Raw genomic sequence first — 19,664 nt, 5'->3', positions numbered from 1 at the left:
TCACTTCAGGTCTGGTATCTGCAGCAGATATTCCTCTCTGCCCTTAAGCCCCAGGAAAAAAAAGATAATGTGAAGTACTCAGTGACGCACATCGGAGTGTACAGCGAGAATGTGATAAATAATTTGTAGATAGAGAAACAAAAGAAGTGTTTCTTACATGTTTCTGTCTCCCTCCCTCCCTCTTCTTCTCCACCTCTTCTTATCTGGATATCTACCCAAAAGAGAATTTAGGACTCTGGTGATTGAGATGGTGTTGGCCACAGATATGTCCTGTCACTTCCAGCAAATCAAAGCCATGAAGAATGCGTTGCAACAGCCAGAAGGGTGAGTCACCTTGTGACACTGTGCGGAGGGGAGGGCTGTGTTCCAGCTGGTACTTTGCCACTTCATTAAACAAGCTTCAAAAGCATCTCTCTGAGGGGGAAGACAGCATCCTTTCATGTCTATGCCTATTTCTTTTCAAAGCGAGTGAATTCACACATGCGCACAGACACACTTCGTTCCAGATTGGCAAGGATTAAAACTGAGCATGGATAAAAGAAATCCATCCCTTTGTTGTGGAGAAGAAGCACTAAAAACAGTGGTGGCTGGTCCTTTAGGGCAGTGTTCCCCAACCTTGGGCCTCCAGCTGTTTTTGGACTACAACTCCCATCATCCCTCGCTAGCAAGACCAGTGGTCAAGGATGATGGGAATTGTAGTCCAAAAACAGCTGGAGGCCCAAGGTTAGGGAACACTGCTTTAGGGCACTGTGCCACTAATGCCAGCTTCGCCTGCCAGAGTCTTACTTGAAACCACTGCCTATCAGCCCCCTCCTTACTCTTAGTCTTGCCCTTGTAGGACTCAACAGGGAGAATGATGCAGGCAAAACTACAACAATAATAATAATAATAATAATAATAATAATAATAATAATAATAATAAATTTTATTTATATCCCACCCTCCCCAGCCGAAGCTGGGCTCAGGGCGGCTAACAATAATCAAACAATCAAACAATCAAATAATCACACATTCAAAATATTTCATTATAAAAATTAATTAAAATCAAATTAATGGCAACCGATTAAGCAAGATTCTGTGCAGGTTGCCAGAGGAGGGAGTCAGGCTGTGCCCTGACCAAAGGCCTGGTGGAACAACTCTGTCTTGCAGGCCCTGCGGAAAGATGTCAGGTCCCGCAGGGCCCTAGTCTCTTGTGACAGAGCGTTGGGTTGGCTCTGCCTGTCAAAGGTTTTAATAACCTCATTTCCTTGTTTCACAGTTGGTTTCCAGTCTTATGGCATGACAATTAATTTATACCACGGTTTGCATTTGCAGAATTGACAAACCGAAAGCCTTATCGCTGATGTTGCATACAGCCGACATCAGTCATCCTGCCAAGGCATGGGACCTCCATCATCGCTGGACCATGTCCCTGCTAGAGGAGTTTTTCAGACAGGTAACTTGCAAAAATTAAGCTGCTTTTCTTTCCATGTTATTTGGGTAGCACGCCACTTAATATTTACTACTACTACTAATACATTTTATTTATACCCTGCCCTCCCCAGCCAAGGCCGGGCTCAGGGCAGCTATGTAGGACATACATAGGTAGCATTTTATTACTGCCTTTGTTGACATCGCAATTGCATGAAATGTTGCTGTGGGGGCAGGGGCGCCAACTATAGGGGAATCTGGGTGCCTGAGCACCCATGAAAAATTGTTGTGGGTGCTCTGCACCCACACTGCAGGGCCCTCAACGCAACTTCTGAAGTCTCACAAGGCCTTGGAGAGCATCTCTGAAGCCTCACCACCGGAAGTAAGGTTCTATGGTCTCAAGGCCTTGTGAGACCTCAAAACCTGACTGTGGAGCACGTGTGACCTCCCCAAGTTGGCTCCCCTGTGCAGCGGGATGTCTACTGTCCTTTAGAAAGATGTGGAGGGAAGAGTTTCATCCATCTCCATTCAACACAGGCATCTGTGTGCTTACATCGGATGATCAGTAAATACAACAATGAAAATCCTAATAACATAGCGGATCCTATGCCCAGTTCAGATGTGACAACAGGGCATGATTTGTTGCTGTAAGCTGGTGTGAGCCAGCATAAGCTGTGGGCTCACATTCTTCCCCTCCCCTTGAAGGGAGGAGATTTAAAGCTTTTGTTCCTGGCTTGTTCTACATCACAGTTTCCCATTTTGTTTTACTCCCAAGCTTGTCCTGAAGGCATAAATCTCCTCCCTACATGTGCAAAGGGGAGAGTATATAGCTCCATCACTCATACTAGTTTGTTCTAATAGAAGCATTCTATGGTTGTTATGTCTGAACCAGGCCGGAGTGTGTTCATTTCTTCACAGAAAGCTCGGTTGCAGCTAAATATCCTTTAGAACATTCCAGTAGTTCATAAAAGGCCAGAATATGCTCACTGTCCCATTGATCAGTCATGTTTCATATTGTGATGGAGTATTTGTGTGGACCAAGGCAAGTGTGTCTGCCCCCCCTCCCACAAGCCAGTTGGCAACTTTGTCTCTCTCCCTCCACGTCCTCAGGCTTCATGGCAATCTGTTTTGGAAACACACGACTGTTTCTAAAGCACCATTCGATAGGACATTGGAATAAGAAGAGAGGGAGAAATCTGCTGCCCCTTATTTTTTAAAAAAGAGCCAAAGTCTCACTGCTTCTAGGCTGCAATCTACATGAGCAGATGAAATTATAGGCAGTCTTGCAGACAACATTTACCTCTCTTTTTGCATCCAGTGTGAATATATTGGCTAAGATCACAGTGCGCTGGGAGTTTTTTCTGTGCAAATGTCCCATGCAAATGGCTGCAAAGTGAACAAGAGGATGACTTATGCCCTTTACGTTTCTGGTTTGTACTAATCTTCTTTTTGTTCTTTCTCTTTCTTCTTCAGGGTGACAAAGAAGCAGAGCTAGGGCTTCCTTTTTCCCCTTTGTGCGACCGTAAATCCACCATGGTTCCTCAGTCTCAAGTAGGTAAGTACATCCAGAAAGACTACATTTCCCAAGTGAGGAGGAAGGGAAAGTGGCCACAAAGACACTGCAAAAGGGAAAGTAAGAAGGGAGAAAAGGGGAATTGCCTAAAGCACAGTACAGTGGTACCTTGGTTCTCAAACTTAATCCGTTTCAGAAGTCCGTTCCAAAACCAAAGCGTTCCAAAACCAAGGCGCACTTTCCCATAGAAAGTAATGCAAAATGAATTAATCCATTCCAGAGTTTTAAAAACAACCCCTAAAACAGCAATTTAACATGAATTTTACTATCCAACGAGACCATTGATCGATAAAATGAAAGCAATAAACAATGTACTGTACTATAAAATAAATAAGACAGTATTGTACATGATAAAAATTAAAATTCATTTTTTTCCTTACCTGCACTGATGATAGTCATTGTTTGGATGGGAGGCTTTTATCCATTTCCACAGTTACACAATCAGTCCGTAGTTGAACTGGGTTCCACACAGTCCCAAAAGCAAATGAACCTAAAAATCCTCAGAAACAAAAAGCAAAATAAATAGCAAAAACAAAAGCGCCAAACTTAATCCGTTCTGGAAGTCTGCTTAACTTCCGAAATGTTTGAAAACCAAGGCACAGCTTCTGATTGGCGAGGTGCCCCAGAAACAATAGCTGACAACCTTATCGGACGTTGGGCTTCCGAAAAACATTCGAAAACCGGAACATTTACTTCCGGATTTTCGCATTTGAGAACCAAGGAGTTTGAGTAGCAAGGTGTTTGAGAAACAAGGTACCACTGTATGTATGTTCTTGCTTGGGTGACGCATCTAAGGAATTTTGATGGAAGCCAGGTGTAATGAATGTATGGGGTTGCTCATGCGTAAGTTGCCACCACGCCTGGCTAGGTAGCCTGGTTAAACCTTTCCTGACTGGGCAGCCTTTCACTTCGTGGCTGTTCAGTCGCTAGCAGAATCCGTCAGAGGGCATTTCTTAAACTTCTTCCAGCACAAAAGCTCTTTGACGCCAAGTCTATGCCTACTTTCCCTGCGCGGAAGTCTTCTGCGCAGGGTGGGTGTGGGCAGAGGAGGACCTGTGCTCTCCCCGCTGGTCTCCAGCGAAGAGTCCTGGAGACCCCTCTCCGATTCCCCCAACCGCCCCCCATTATCCCTGGTGTTACGCTGATTTCCTTCCCCAGCCGATGAGTTCCCTCCCTCCCTGCTTGGCCCTTCTCCGGCATCGCTTGGGAGCCCTGCCTCCACTTCTGGCTCCGATGTCAGTTCCCTGACACCAGGTCATATTTCAGATCTGGCTATAGTTCAGTAGAATTTTTGTGCTTTGTATCAATAAAGACCCAGTTATATCCCTGGAACCTGTGGCTAAAAGGCTCTCATGTCCTGAGACCTAAGAGAACTGCGATCAGCCACAGCAGGTAATATGCAGAATTGGCTGGAACGACTTGTCACAAGACCGCGAAGGAGAGAACTTTACCCCTTGGTCTTCTTTTCTCGGCAGCATTTGACCTTTAGTAAAAAGGCTCGTATCCACTGCCCAAATCAATGGAGAATTAATGGCAAATTATGCCATTAGCAAAGGCAATTATGGCAAACGAAGCAAGCACTCAGTCAGTACTAAAGGCTGATTTATACAGTCCTGTGTTGCTTCGCATTTTATTTAATTTGCGGAAGTTTACTGCATCTCACCGGCATTAATAATCACGTTCTCTTTGTAAATCTCAAGCTCTAACATTTTAAAATATTCATTTCTCAGTCTTCTGCTCACTGGGCAATTGTCTAATGACTTTATATAAGGGCTGCGATTAAATCAAGAACTATCATATCCACCTCCCTCCCCATTTCCTATCCACCAATGCAAGTTTCCCACCTCAAAGCTGAAGTCAGAAGTGAATGTTGTTGTTGTTTAGTCATTTAGTCGTGTCCGACTCTTCGTGACCCCATGGACCAGAGCACGCCAGGCACTCCTGTCTTCCACTGCCTCCCGCAGTTTGATCAAACTCATGCTGGTAGCTTCAAGAACACTGTCCAACCATCTCATCCTCTGTCGTCCCCTTCTCCTTGTGCCCTCCATCTTTCCCAACATCAGGGTCTTCTCCAGGGAGTCTTCTCTTCTCATGAGGTGGCCAAAGTATTGGAGCCTCAGCTTCAGGATCTGTTGTTCCAGTGAGCACTCAGGGCTGATTTCCTTCAGAATGGATAGGTTTGATCTTCTTGCAGTCCATGGGACTCTCAAGAGTCTCCTCCAGCACCATAATTCAAAAGCATCAATTCTTCAGCGATCAGCCTTCTTTATGGTCCAGCTTTCACTTCCATACATCACTACAGGGAAAACCATAGCTTTTACTATACTGAACTTTGTTGGCAAGGTGATGTCTCTGCTTTTTAAGATGCTGTCAATGGAAGAACGTTATTGTTCACCTTATGTCACTGATAGAAATTTTCTGATGAAGTGTAGTTGGTGTTATTTTTCTTACAAGACATACCGTACAATCAAACATTTGGGGCGGAGTTACCCTCTGCATCGAGACAAATGCTTTCACAGGTGAAATGAAGCAATTTAACTGTCAAGGCCTGTTTTTAAAGACCAGCTTATTTTCTAAGGACGGTATTTCACCACAAGTCCAGCGCCAGTATCTGAAAATCCAGTCTGCTCTCTCGTCAGCCAGGCCAAATTGCTGCAGAACACCAAGCCAAGAATTTTCGGTTGCTCAACTGGAAGCTCAAAAGATGCAAACGCTTTTTCTTCTCTCGGAGGCTGTGGGAGGCTTGTTTGATTGGAGACTTTGCTCCTTGTTGTCATCAGTGCCTTTTTTCACTGATCACTGCAGTGACATCCTTTCATTTTTGCCCTTTGCCTGGCAAGGAGAAAGCCCACACTTTCTGAACGTGCTGGGCAAACACTGATGATCACATGGAGTTTATGCCACGCTGAGATATCTGAACCTGCTGTGCATTAACTAACTGGTCCCTGGATTCTTTTTAAAATGTTGATCAGGAACAAAGGCCTATCTTAGGTGATTCCCAAACCGCACTACTAACCTCCTACAGTGTTTTATGCGCTCTAAGCTTTCACGTTTCTGGTTGGCGGTGACAGCAGTGGCCTCTTCCTCCTCCTCGTCCTCCTGTTCATGCACTAGACAGCTGTTCTCAACCTGTGGGTCCCCAGATGTTGTTGGACTACAACTCCCATCATCCCTGAGCTCTGGCCTTGCTAGCTAGGGGTGATGGGAGTTGTAGTTCAACAACATCTGGGGACCCACAGATTGAGAAAGGCTGCACTAGAGTGTCTTTTCTCCCACTCAGGGATGAAGAGATGGGAGCCTCGCTGCTTCCATTTTGAGGAATGCAGATACAGTTGAGCCACTGCTAGAATTTCCCAACAGGTGGGTCACTGCTGCTTAGCTTGGAGAGAGAGAGAGAGAGAGGGGTAGGGGAGAGAAGGCAGGGACGTTGGCGCAGTGCAAATCCACCAGCAGGAGCACTGGATTTGCTCCGCTAGTGCATCTGCTAGTCACCAACCTCCTTGCTGCTTGTGCCCTACCCCTTTCCCTCTCAATAAGTGATAGGCCCAGGAAGGTCTCAGTGGCTCCTCCCCACCTAGTGAACTGCTTCAGTTGGAAGGTAAGATGTTGAGACAGGGAAAAGATTGCACACAGGAGCTCTTGCAGGCAGGCCATTTGTGATCTCTTACTGCACTTTTGCAGGCTGTCACTGCGTTGGTATGTATCCCCCCCACCAAAGGAGCCAACTCCTAGGAGCTGAGGGGTCTTCGTCCCCCCCCAATAAAATATTTTAGGGGGCTGGGCCCCCCAAGGTCGATGGGCATTGCCATTCAGATGGTGTGCGTGCACTGCTTCATGTGATCGATTTTGTGGGGCAGGGCTTACCTACCCCCCAATAATTTAGTCAAGGGTTGGCACCTCTGCCCCCCACCCCTCCAATCCCTCTTCACTGCCCTTCCCCCACTTGAACTCAGGACATTTCCTTCATCAGCTTGGTTTCACCTTTTAAAAATGCAGTAGTGTAAGACAGCCTTTCCTCTTCAAGGAGGGGAGGAGTTGTGAGCGATAGGCTGGAGGCTTGGGGGTGGGGTTTAGCCGCTCAAACGTGGCCACGGCAGCGTTTCCCAGCCATTCCGCTGCTGCTTCTTGTTGGATCACCCACCCATAGTTCATTGCTTGGTTCTTGACATTGCTATGGACCTGTGGTTGGTCGCCTTGGTTGTCCAAGGGGCCTGGTAGGAATTTTTATCCAACTGGCAAATTGGCATCGGCTGCTTGGTTTTTCGCCTACCTCATAGCAAATCATCACAACTGTTGGGTATTGGCAGTTAGGCATTGGAATATGGTTGTGTGTTGGAGGGCAGGGTGAGGCCATCACCTACCCCTCCACTTTATGGGTATTCCGGTAAAGGAATCCGGTGGTTGTGGATCCTGTCCAATGCCCTTGCTGGTGGCTAGGGCCATGGCATGACCCCTGGTGACATCAGGGGGAGCTTTTAGTTGTATTTGCATCAACAGGCTCCTCCCACTGGTGGTTAACCCTTGATAGACTCACCCCTCCCTGAAGGGGTGGAGTCACGCTCTGTTGCTTTATCCAATGCCTAAGCCAATACCTCTCACATGCTGTAATCAATAAAGTTGTGGCCTTTTTTAGCCCTTTAACCTAATATACCGTGTCCATGTGTCTTTCTTATCCTCAAGCGGGTGGCGGGTCCTTGAATCACAACTGGATGTTGGACTAAATGGGCCTTTGGGCTGATCCAACAGGGCTTCCCTTAAGTTTCCATTTTACATGTCAGCACTGGATTTAGGCGCACAGGGTGCCCAGCCGAAGGGTGTGCGCAGAATTGAGAAGATCCGTTTGGAGGCGCCAAATTTTGGCCTCACATAGGGCTCCATATTATGAAAGATTACCAAAGTCCATCCCTGCACACTTTTAGGTGTACATTTTTAAAAGTATGATTGTATACATAAAAAATATAATGTGTGGAACAGACCTTCATGTCTGCTGGATGATGAGTACTTCTGCAGAACATCCTCTGAGGTTGTTTGTGGACTGGGAGAAAGGAAGGAGGCAGAATGTGACTGCTAGTGTAGGCGTTATACCACAGATGATACATGGAAGATGATTTAGGAACCACTGCTCAGTCTAAATGGTTGTTCTGATTACTTTCATTTCCTGATATAAAAGCTAAGATATAATGACTCCTAGCTGATGGAAAGTGGGTTCCGTGTCCCATGCAAACTAAATTAAATAAGTGGATTATGGGAAATTGTAATTACATTTGACATTAGCGGTCATATTTTTTAACAAGGATGGTGTTTCTTTAGACATTTCTGTAACATAGCACCCAATTTGTTTAATTTGCTCTGCAAATGGTGAATAATACATAAACAGTGGTTTCCAATTTTCCTGCTCTGAAATATACACCCTATACCACAAGATACTTACTTTTGATAATAAGCCTTCCTTAGTAGCCAATTTATGTTATTATATTATTCATCCAAAACGACCTAATAGCTGAACATCAGGTTTGATTTACAGAAAATACATGAAATTACCTCTGATAACTCTTGCTGGTAAGTCAAAAGCAAAGTTTAGATGAACAGAGTGCAAGGGAAGCTTCCGTGCCACTTTTCCTTGCACACTTCACGACCACGAAGCATTCCTAGCTTTGTTATTAGAGCATTTCCATAAATTTCATCCTCCAAGCTGGGTCAGACTCATCACCAGATGTACTTGGAATTTGACTCAGATTCCCACAAAGCCCACACAGAACAATCTCAGTCCCATCTGCCGTGTGTCGAACTGCAGCAAATTATTTTCACCGTTTTAAAGAATAATCTTACAATTTGATGTTAATGCCTGTGCAAGGATTCACAGTGTGAGCTTTTGACGCATTTCCTGCAGGTATTTCTTTATGAATATTGACAAACACATTGACACCAGTGTAGCTGATCCTCTTGCCTTTGTGTGTCTTTTCCAGGTTTTATTGATTTCATTGTGGAGCCCACTTTCACTGTGCTGACTGACATGACAGAGAAGATTGTAACACCTCTCATTGAGGAAGCCTCCCACTCTGGCATGACAGGGTTTAGGCGTTCCAGGTCGGTATCTACGTTCATTATCCATTGACAGCTCAGCTCCCAGTTCTCTTGAACTTAATGGTTGGAATCTGGAGCCCCATTCAGGGCCACCTCAAGACGTCTGCCGCCTGAGGCGGAACAGAAAATGGTACCTCTTCCTGACATCAAGTCAAGGCCAACGTTATTCTGGTACCTAAGGCAGAAAATCTCACCCTGCTATAGTCCTAAACATGCAGCAGCAACAAATTAAATTAAACTAACAACTTCATGACGCTGATAGATAGAGCTGGCCCTGTTTCATGTGCACAGAAGCTTCTCAACTACGAGAAGGGAAAGCAGAATGTTCATGCCATGTCCCAAAGTTTCTCTTCTTATAGAAGACACACATGGAGCTTGGGAGAACCTTTTTATTTATAGTAGATATGGCTAATAATCTATATGTAATTAACTTTATAGCCATAAAGAGGGAAGAATGTAGCTATGTTTGATAGACCATGAAATGTATTCAGTAATTGTCCTACTGGAGTAAATCTAGGCGTTAAGACACGATCATATAGCTTATGTCCCAATGGCTGGATGGGGAATATTTACTTTGTGAAGAGAACTTCATCATGGTGGGAATGGATAACATTTAAGGGATATATTAAGATCCCCTCCAGTTCCAGATGTTGCATACAGTGGTCAACCCATGTTTTCTAAAGTGGCCAGGCAATGTTCCAAATTGACACATATAATAGGACCATTAGAGGACCATTAGATGAATAAAATTAACATGATAAAGGTTTCGGTCAGATAGTGATAAACTCTTCTAGATAAAGTTCTACACAACCTTTAGATACTGCAGTTTTGCTACATGCAATAGTTGGACTTGCTGGATTGCGTCAAGTGGCTTGGCAACTCCAGATTGCCATTGCTCATGTCAAAATGGTTTTCTGAGTTTTTCACTTCTGACCCATCCTGGCTCTTGCTTGGAAATTGCCTGGCATTGAAAAAAGACTTGGGACCAAGGCAAAATTGCGACTCCAAAGGGTTTAGTTTCCCACCCTCACTCCCACCCCCGACCTACTGATCGGCAAGCCCTAGACCAGTGTGGTGTAATTGTTAAGAGCAATAGACTCGTAATCTGGTGACCTGGGTTCGCTTCCCCGCTCCTCCACATGCAGCTGGTGGGTGACCTTGGGCTAGTCACACTTCTTTGAAGTCTCTCAGCCCCACTCACCTCACAGAGTGTTTGTTGTGGGGGAGGAAGGGAAAGGAGAATGTTAGCCGCTTTGAGACTCCTTCGGGTAGTGATAAAGCGGGATATCAAATCCAAACTCTTCCTCTTCCTCTTCCTCTTCCTCTTCCTCTTCCTCTTCCTCTGGGGTTTAGACCACTGCACCACTCGTGTCCCTCAGCAGGAGGATGGATAAGAAAGCTCAATCGGAGAAAGGGTCAAGTTAGTGGATGAAGAAAATGGACATTTTGCTCCTAAAGTCTCTTTAGCATCTATGCTCTTGGGTCTATCTGGATACAATATTAACGCCTTTTATCTTGTGCTCTCCCAGTCTGAATAGCATTAGCCCCTCAGAAGTTAAAAGATCAAGCGTCAAGAGTACTGGATCAGAAGGAAGTGCCTCTCTCAACTGCTCCATTCTCACTGTGGACTTCAAAGGTTTCAAAAGCACCTGGACTGAGGTGGTGCAACAAAACCGGGAGAAGTGGAAAGCACAAGCAACCAAAGGTAACAGCAAGTGAGCTCTTTGCATAGAACTTTCAAAATACTCAGGATTTTGATGGTGTCTCTGTGTGTGTATATGGGGAAAGCTTCTATGTTGCAAAGGACCTTAAGAGTTCAGTGCATCTCTAAGTGAATACTATTGTAAAGATGTGATTATGCAGCTGGCAGAGCCTGTCGGAACAAAAATGTATCCAGCTGACACGGACTCGCCGCCGCCACCGTGGCTACCTTACTGTAAATACCCCAGCCCAGGCAGCAGCAAGAAGAAGCTGGCAGCGGTGGCAGGTTAGGGGTTAGGGGTGCAAATTACTTGCCTTGCTCCGGGTTAGGGGGTGCAAATTACTTGCCTTGCCCCGGGTTAGGGGGCACAAATTACTTGCCTTGCCCCGGATGCTGACAACCCACGCTACGCCGCTGGATTGTGGTCTTAGTCACCTGATGAGATGGGCAGGACCTGTGAGCATATTGCTGAACTGCAACCTCCATCATTCCTGATCATGGGCTATGTAGGCTGCAGAGAGGAGAGTGGCCCTTCTGACTGATGTTTTCTCTCCCCCTCCTGCCATTCATTGTTGTCCTTGCTTTTGCCGAGGATGCAGAAGAGAAAGCCAAGAAAGAAGCCGAGGAGAATGCTCAGCAGGGAACGGATGACAAGAAAACGGAAGAAAGCGAAGGGAAAAAGCCGGCTGAGGAAACCACTGCCCCCAAGTCAGACAGTAGTAAAGAAGGCAATTCGGGAGAAAGCAAGAGCACGGAAGCCAGCAAGACTAATGTGAATGGGACTCGCCAAACGGCTGGTAGCAAACATGAAGCTTCTCAAGGGAAAAATGCAACTCAGGTGGAAAAGGAGTCGGAGTCCAAGGCGACGGCAGGAGAACAAAAGCGGCTTTTACAGAATGGTAAGTCCTTGTACAGAAGCAAATGTACTTTTCATTTGTATGCTGCTTTGAACAACTCCTTTGTGGGGAGGAAAAGTGGGATAGAAGTGTTTTAAATAATAATCAAATAATGCAATGCTGAGCTCATATCTTTGAGAGATTTGGAGTACAGGTGGGCAGATGAGGTTCTTATAGCCATGCCACCCCAGTCTTGCTTTCTAATATGCACTCTAATGCAGTGTTTCCCAACCTTGGGCCTCCAGCTGTTTTTGAATTACAATTCCCATCATCCCTGACCACTGGTCTTGCTAGCTAGGGATGATGGGAGTTGTAGGCCAAAAACATCTGGAGGCCCAAGGTTGGGAAACACTGCTATAATGATATCCTAGAATGAGTGAATGAAAAACAAGTGTCTGTGTGAGAGAGGTCTCTCTCTCTCTTTCTCTCTCTCTCTCTCTCTCTCTCTCTCTCTCTCTCACACACACACACACACACACACAAACACACACACACACACACAGAGAGAGAGAGATACATAATGGATATACACACACACACAGAGGTTAGAGCTGTCTTTTTTCGTTCAATTTGTTGCTGTTGTCGTTGCAAAAGATAATGGCTCTCAATATAAATGAATTAATGAGAGAATCAAATGAGACGTCTCATTCAGCTGCTGGTTCATTTCTGCTGTGTCATTCCCTGGGACACTAGTTTAGTGGCCTGTACAGTTTTAGAAAGGAACTTTAATGTAATGATACACAACATTAATCTCCTTGGATGCATAAGAGCGCTTTTCTTTGCTGGACTTAGTCTATCTCATTCTAGGGGATTGTTCCTGTTCTCTGGGGACAGTTTCATCATTTCTTTTTGGAGTTCATTATACTCGTCATTCCACCATGCAGCTAGAAGAACAGCTCTTATAAGTCCCTTAAGCTACCCTATTCATTAGGAAATTCAATTCTGCAAATGTGCACACTCTCCTTGCCTTAGGAAAAGCCTCTGTGTCTTTGTAGAGGATAGACTTTGTGAGTGTAATATTCATGGGGATATTCCAGGTCCTTGCCCTTTTACAGTCTTTTGTCTTTGGTTGTTGAAGGGAAATATTAATATCTCATTAGCATTGGTCCTGCTGATGACACAAAAACATTCAAATACTCAGTTACAGCTGGTGAACGATCTCTGGAAGTTTTGCAAGTTGGTCCTCTTCAAAGAAGGGCATATTATGTTCAGCTTGGTACCGACCCTATACAAAGTCATTTCAGGACAGAAAGACAGATGAACGTAACTCCAAATCTTTAAATGACATGAAATTAATATGTTGAAGAGCTGTGGTATGTGGATTTGACACTTCTGTACTGTGAAGTGTGGCTTGTCTCCACACTGGTGTTACCAGTAAGGCGCTGTTGCACATCTTCGCTTTTCATTTTTTCAGGGCAAAGTTTTCTTTCAAGAAAACACCAACCCAAAACCTCTTGCTTGTTCACCATGTTTGTTGCATCTCTTTCCCCTGCTGCCCCAATGGCTGTAGTTTCATTACCGTTTTGGTTATTTGCAGCAAGAGTAAAATGGAGGCCACCCATGCAGTCAGTGGTCACAAGGGGGTGTCTTGATGTAAAAGTGCTGCATATTTACATAAGCAAGTTCAGCTGTGCGACCTCGTCACCCAGCCAACACAGAATGCAGGAAATGGTTACTAGATCAGTATCCCTCTTGCTCCAAATAAGGAAACATTTGTGTATGCTCCCCGTTCCAAGTTGTAGGCAAAGGAGCATGGTAGAAAGCATGTATCATTTCAGCTCTGCACACATGTGCATACAGACAGTCGTACCTTGGTTCCCGAACGCCCTGATGTTTTGACTCCCAAACGCCGCAGACCCGGAAGTGATTGTTCTAGTTTGCAAACGTTCTTTTGGAACCTGAATATCCGACGGGGCTTCCGTGGCTTCTGATTGGCTGCAGGAGCTTCCTAGGTCCATCCAAAAGTCTATAAGTTTCCCCTTTCATACTAAAACTGACCCAGGCTTATGAAAATCATGCGAAAATTGAAGGTGTCTCTTTTTTTCATCTAAGCCCAGGATACATAGCAGGGCTTCAGGGAGCTGATTTAAAAAACCCAAATGGTGAGCATCCTATACCCTAAAAAGAGGTGGGGGAGAGAAACGACCCTTTGCAGCTTCCTACAAGTAGTGCTGTATGTCTTGGAGTTGGATGAAAAACAGACATATCTTGGTTAATTAAGTGTTTTTCACTCCAAAACAACAATAGATAATTTCAAGTCAACTCTAGCCAGTCTCCCCCACCCTTGTTTAGAAATGTGCGCCCTCTTATCAATGACTTGAAATCTGTGTGAGAATGGAACGTAGGAAGTGGAACATATGGATATGTTCTTGAGAGAAGCAGTCAAACATCTGGGCCTGATTCCATAGCTTTGCCCCGTGCACAGCTGCTCTCAGAAAACAGAACATTTGCTACCCTTTCCATGCAAACACCATTGTTTGCCAATGTTTTTCTTTCAAAGGCAGCGTGTAACGTGGCCACCAATGAAGTGGAATTATCTCATTTTGCAAATTATATCCCCCCAGGAGTTAATTAGACTGCTTATCATGATTTTAATTTTAAAATAGCTAGCTCCTTCTGTGCACCGTATCATTAGAAATTAAGTTCCACGCCATCAGTTTCAGATTCATTTTGTTAGTGCCTCGCATTGGCACTACGTACTATTGGAATGGAAAAATCCAGTGTTGGAAGGAGTGGAGGCTGGTTTACCTGGGCAAATGGGGCACTGCCCCACCAATATCTCTGCCCTCAGCCAGCCTCCAAACCTGCCATCCTCCTACTTATGTCCATTCCAGGCGGTGACATTACCTGCGGGCTTAATAATTATAATAATAATTTATTTATATGCTGCCTATTTGACTAGGCTGCCCCAGCCACTCTGGGTAGCTTCCAACAAATGAAAACATATTAAGAGTATTTGGCTCTGGCTCCAACTATGGATGAACTCCCCGCTTTCTGCCCCACAAGTCCTAATGGGCACCAACCACCGCTGCAGGCGGCGCTGTGGTCTAAACTACGGAGCCTCTTGGGCTTGCCGATCAGAAGGTCGATGGTTCAAAACCCCACGACAGGGTGAGCTCCCGTTGCTCTGTCCCAGCTTTTTCCAACCTAGCAGTTCGAAAGCACACCAGTGCAAGTAGATAAATAGGTACCGCAGCGGTGGGAAAGTAAACGGTGTTTCCATGCACTCTGGTTTCCGTCATGGTGTTCTGTCGTGCCAGAATCTCTTTAGTCCTGCTGGCCACATGACCCGGAAGCAGTCTGTGGACAAATGGCAGCTCCCTCTGCCTGAAAGCAAGATGAGTGCCGCACCCCACAGTTGCCTTTGACTGGACTTAACCATCCAGGAGTCCTTTACCTTACCTTTTCTTTTCTTTTCTTTTCTTTTCTTTTCTTTTCTTTTCAGTAGGTATACACAGCATCTACATACCTGGATGAATTCTTTGGGAGTAGGGGCAGACATATGGTCAAATATTTTGTGGTACCGGAATAGCGCTAGCGGGTTTTATGTTTTGTTTTCATTCCCAAAGCATTGAAGTGATCCTCCACACAACACACATGTGAATGTGTGACGCCTGAGGGGTTTTTAAATAGGCTTTTTTATAGGATATTTATTAAGATTTTTTAAAGTATTACAATAAAAATGAAAAAAAATAACAAAAATACAAAATAAATACAAAATAAAAATAGTTAAAAACACACAGATTTTCCATTGCTAGTTTTCCTTTAGCTTATTTCCCGGACCTCCTCATACCTCCCTTTTTTGTATTCCACTTCAAATTGTTGGTTCAGCAAATCCTTACCATTAGATTTTTACCTGTTTATAACCCCTTTTTCATATTCTCTTAACGCATTACAGCTGGAAACCACTTAATTTCTATCCAACATCATTCTAAAATTCATTAATTTTACAATATTTCTGTAAATAGGCTTTTAATGAGCTGCTCTGAGCTTCGGTTGGTGACTGCATGGGCTCAAATGGTTGTGTGGATTAACAGGCGCCTTTAGGAGGTGGTGAATTCTCCTTCCTCGGAGGTTTTTAAGCAGTGGTTGGATGGCCATCTGTCATGGATGCTCTAGCTGAGATTCCTGCATGCGGGGGTTGGACTAGATGACCCTCAGGGTTCCTTCCAACTCTACAATTCTTTGATTATCCAGATTAGGCCACCACTCAACAGCAGGCTTCCTCAAACTCGGCCCTCCAGATGTTTTGAGACTACAATTCCCATCATCCCTGACCACTGGTCCTGCTAGCTAGGGATCATGGTAGTTGTCGGCCAAAAACATCTGGAGGGCCGAGGTTGAGGAAGCCCGCTCAACAGTACCCTCAATATGAGGGGTAAGTGCATATTATTCCAGCCAACTGTGCAGAAAATTTGCCACGTTTGTGCAGAGCCATTTGCTGCATTTGAATAGTGGATTAAACTATGAATCCATGTTCTTGGCGAAGGAAAACTAGAGGCAAGGAAAAACACTCACAGCATGTCGTAAGGAAGCAAGCAATGCTTCCATCTAGTGGCCATAATGTATTTCACAAACTTCAACTGGCAGTTCACAGCTATTGCACAATGTCACCAAAATAAAAACAACCAACTGAATGAATTTGGCCAGTTGAATGATCCCTGCCATTTGGAAACGGTCAGCACGCAAGGTCCAAGGAGAGATGGAACTGGGTGATATTGGTGGGAAAGGGTTCAAGAAAAAGGGAAGAGACAGTGATTTCAAATGAAGGAGGGACTGTTAGTCTGTGGCAGCAATGTATCGGGTGCCATGCAAATGACTTGTGTGAGCTTATGAAAACTGTGTGTGTGTTCCTTGTTATTTACACAGCACTTTCAGTGTCAGTAAGACATTTTAAGTATATGAAGTCTTTAATTTTCGTTGTCTTCACGAAAGGCTTTTGACGTGTTACTAATCTCTGATATGCCATGGCTACTTTCAGTTTAAAGCTCTTTACATGAGGTTGAAAGACAGATGACTTTGCCAAATGACGCCCCCCCCCCATGAATGTGTGGCTTGGTCCATGTTTGAATCCTCCTTAGTTCTGATCCACCAGTTTCTTTGCTGGATCACAGTCTCATGCTCTCGCTATTTCAGATCAACACATTTCAAGGCATCTTAAGTGCTTTTAGAAGGGTTTTTAGATGTAGCCTGTCCTCCATGATGACAAAGTCCCAGTTAATGTGAAATAAGGACACACTTACTGCATTTCTTCCATATGTTGTGTACCATAGTGGTTTTCAACAGTGACGAATCATGTATCCTCATGTCTAGTAGTTATGGAGGAGAAGTGAGACTGTCCATTGGTGGAATGCTCTTGGTGGGAAATAATTCAAAGTCTCTCTCTATGTGTTTAGTGTTAGGCTCCCAGTGGTTCTTGGCAGTCATTACGATTTTGTAGAGTTTCCGACATGCAAAATTCCTCCCTAATCCCCACTGACTGGAATGCAATCCAGAAACTTGCTTACACGAGTGAGCAACATTAAGTTGGCTAAAGAATACAAATAAATAAATAAATAAAAGAAATGTGAACGCACTGGATAGAGATGAATCGCCCATTGCACACTCTGTATATAAGTAACCACATGTGTTTAATCTCAAAACTGCCCTGGAGACTATTTGGGGGCTGAAAAGTATAGCAGACATTTTCTGAAATATGTATCAGTGTAGCAATCGGTTAGGGCCCACTTGCAAATCCATTTATATTGTTTGCCATTACGTTGTAACATCCAGTCACAACAGATTCTAATTTGTGTGTGTGTGTGTGTTTCCGTAAAACTTTTTGTTAGTGCTGAACAAAAATGACACCTCCTCCTCAAAATTGGACAGCAAATTCGATACAAACATTGCACTTATTGGTAGAGGGAAACAAAGTTCGTGCCCCTGGATTTGTGCTGAAAATTCTCATCTGAGAAACTTTGGCTTAAAGCTTTATTTTACCATTTGTTGTGTGCTAATTTCCTTTTTGGTGCAGCTTGTTGGTCAGATATTTGTAGGGGGTTGAACTCTAGGATGTAAACCAGGCATAGGCAAACTCAGCCCTCCAGATGTTTTGAGACTACAATTCCCATCATACCTGACCACTGGTCCTCTTAGCTAGGGATGATGGGAGCTGTAGTCCCAAAACATCTGGAGGGCTGAGTTTGCCTATGCCTGATCTAAACAGAAGTCAGGGGTATTTCTTTTCTCCCAACCAGGCAAGTAGCATTTTAGAAGAAGGCCAAATCTGATATTGTTTATTCCATAAGTACTAAAGCCGGTTGGAATTCCTGTGCTGGGACTGTCTGCATTTTCAGAACCCCTCCTATTGTGTCTGATGCAGATTTTGGGAGTTCTCCATTTTAGTTTCCTTTTTGCAGAAGCGTGGGGGGGAGGGTTGCATTACGGAAGGGCCAGGCTGATGTCCACAGCCAGCAATCTGAAACCAGTGCCAATTGTTTGATGCCCAAGGGCCCAAACAGATACACTCGGGAAGATGTGTGATTGTTAATAATAATAATAATAATAATAATAATAATAATAATAATAATAATAATTTATTATTTGTACCCCGCCCATCTGGCTGGGTTTCCCCAGCCACTCTGGGCGGCTTCCACAAAGACCAAAAATACACTAATATGTCATACATTAAAAACTTCCCTGAACAGGGCTGCCTTAAGATGTCTCCTGAATGTCAGGTAGTTGTTTATCTCTTTGACATCTGATGGGAGGCCGTTCCACAGGGTGGGTGCCACTACCGAGAAGGCCCTCTGCCTGGTTCCCTGTAGCTTTGCTTCTCACAGTGAGGGAACCGCCAGAAGGCCCTCATCACTGGACCTCAGTGACCAGGCAGATTGATGGAGGTGGAGATGCTCCTTCAGGTATACTGGGCCGAGGCCGTTTGTTGCCTCCATTGTTCTAATTTGAGCTTTAAAAGAAGCCAATGGCACTAGGACAAGGGGACTTTGCTACTCTTTCCCTGTGTGATCTAACCAGTCTTTTAGCAGGAAGCCATAGCTCCACGGTTGAGCCCATCCTGTCCCAGATCCCATCTCAGATAGGACTGGGGAGAAGTCCTGTTCAAAACCCTGGACAGCTACTGCTGGTTAAAGGCAAGATAATGAAGCTAAACAGACCAAGAGTCTGGCTTTCTATGCTCCAATCTGAATCTCCACTTCAGCAACAGCAGAATGCATACAGGCCCCAAGTGGCCTGAAGTCAGTGGGGAAATACCCGCCCAAGTGTCAAAAGTTGTACAAATCACAGAGTTTGAAAAAAACAAGGGACACTGTTGAACGCTGCTTTTGCTCAGGGTTCCATCCCCCTTTGCCCTGGTTTACCTCCTGACCCCAACAACAGACCATTGGCATCCTATATGCATGATCAGTACCCTGCTTTAAGGTTTGTTTTCAAAAGCTTCTTTGCACCTCCACAAATTGTGGGGTTTCCCCCAAGTCGGCTGATACCTCTCTTTTGTACCTGGGTAGAGCTGTTGGTAAAGCTGGGTAGGGACGTGGGTGGCGCTGTGGGTTAAACCACAGAGCCTAGGACTTGCCGATCAGAAGGTCGGCGGTTTGAATCCCTGCGACGGGGTGAGCTCCCGTTGCTCAGTCCCTGCTTCTGCCAACCTAGCAGTTCGAAAGCACATCAAAGTGCAAGTAGATAAATAGGTACGCTCTGGCGGGAAGGTAAACGGCATTTCTGTGCGCTGCTTAGTCATGCTGGCCACATGACCCGGAAGCGAGATGAGCGCCGCAACCCCATAGTTGGTCACGACTGGACCTAATGGTCAGGGGTCCCTTTACCTTTACCTTTACCTAGAGCTGTTTAGGCTACGTAATGATTAACCATCGAAGAATTTCCCTGTTAGCGTACACAGGATAGCATAATATTGATATAGAACTTTCTCCCCTTTTCTGTCGTCCCCCCCCCCCCACTTCTTGGTCAGTAGGAAGGAGCACTGACAATTTTCTCTCTCTTT

General features: G+C 44.8%; 1 protein-coding gene across 4 annotated transcripts in view; it reads left to right on the top strand.

Annotated features, from left to right (window-relative positions):
- Positions 1-19,664, top strand: part of PDE1C (phosphodiesterase 1C) — a 278,643-nt gene that overhangs the window by 238,394 nt on the left and 20,585 nt on the right. For all 4 annotated transcript variants that reach the window (XM_081834768.1, XM_081834770.1, XM_081834769.1 and 1 more), the window contains 6 exons: positions 223-324; positions 1,315-1,435; positions 2,884-2,965; positions 8,950-9,070; positions 10,597-10,772; positions 11,369-11,668. In XM_081834768.1, the coding sequence (XP_081690894.1) occupies positions 223-324; positions 1,315-1,435; positions 2,884-2,965; positions 8,950-9,070; positions 10,597-10,772; positions 11,369-11,668 (902 nt within the window). The remainder of the gene's footprint in view (positions 1-222; positions 325-1,314; positions 1,436-2,883; positions 2,966-8,949; positions 9,071-10,596; positions 10,773-11,368; positions 11,669-19,664) is intronic.

This window comes from Podarcis erhardii (assembly GCF_964252035.2).
Source record: "Podarcis erhardii genome assembly, chromosome: 12".
Lineage (NCBI taxonomy): Eukaryota > Metazoa > Chordata > Lepidosauria > Squamata > Lacertidae > Podarcis > Podarcis erhardii.
This window is presented reverse-complemented; position numbering and strand designations above follow the sequence as displayed.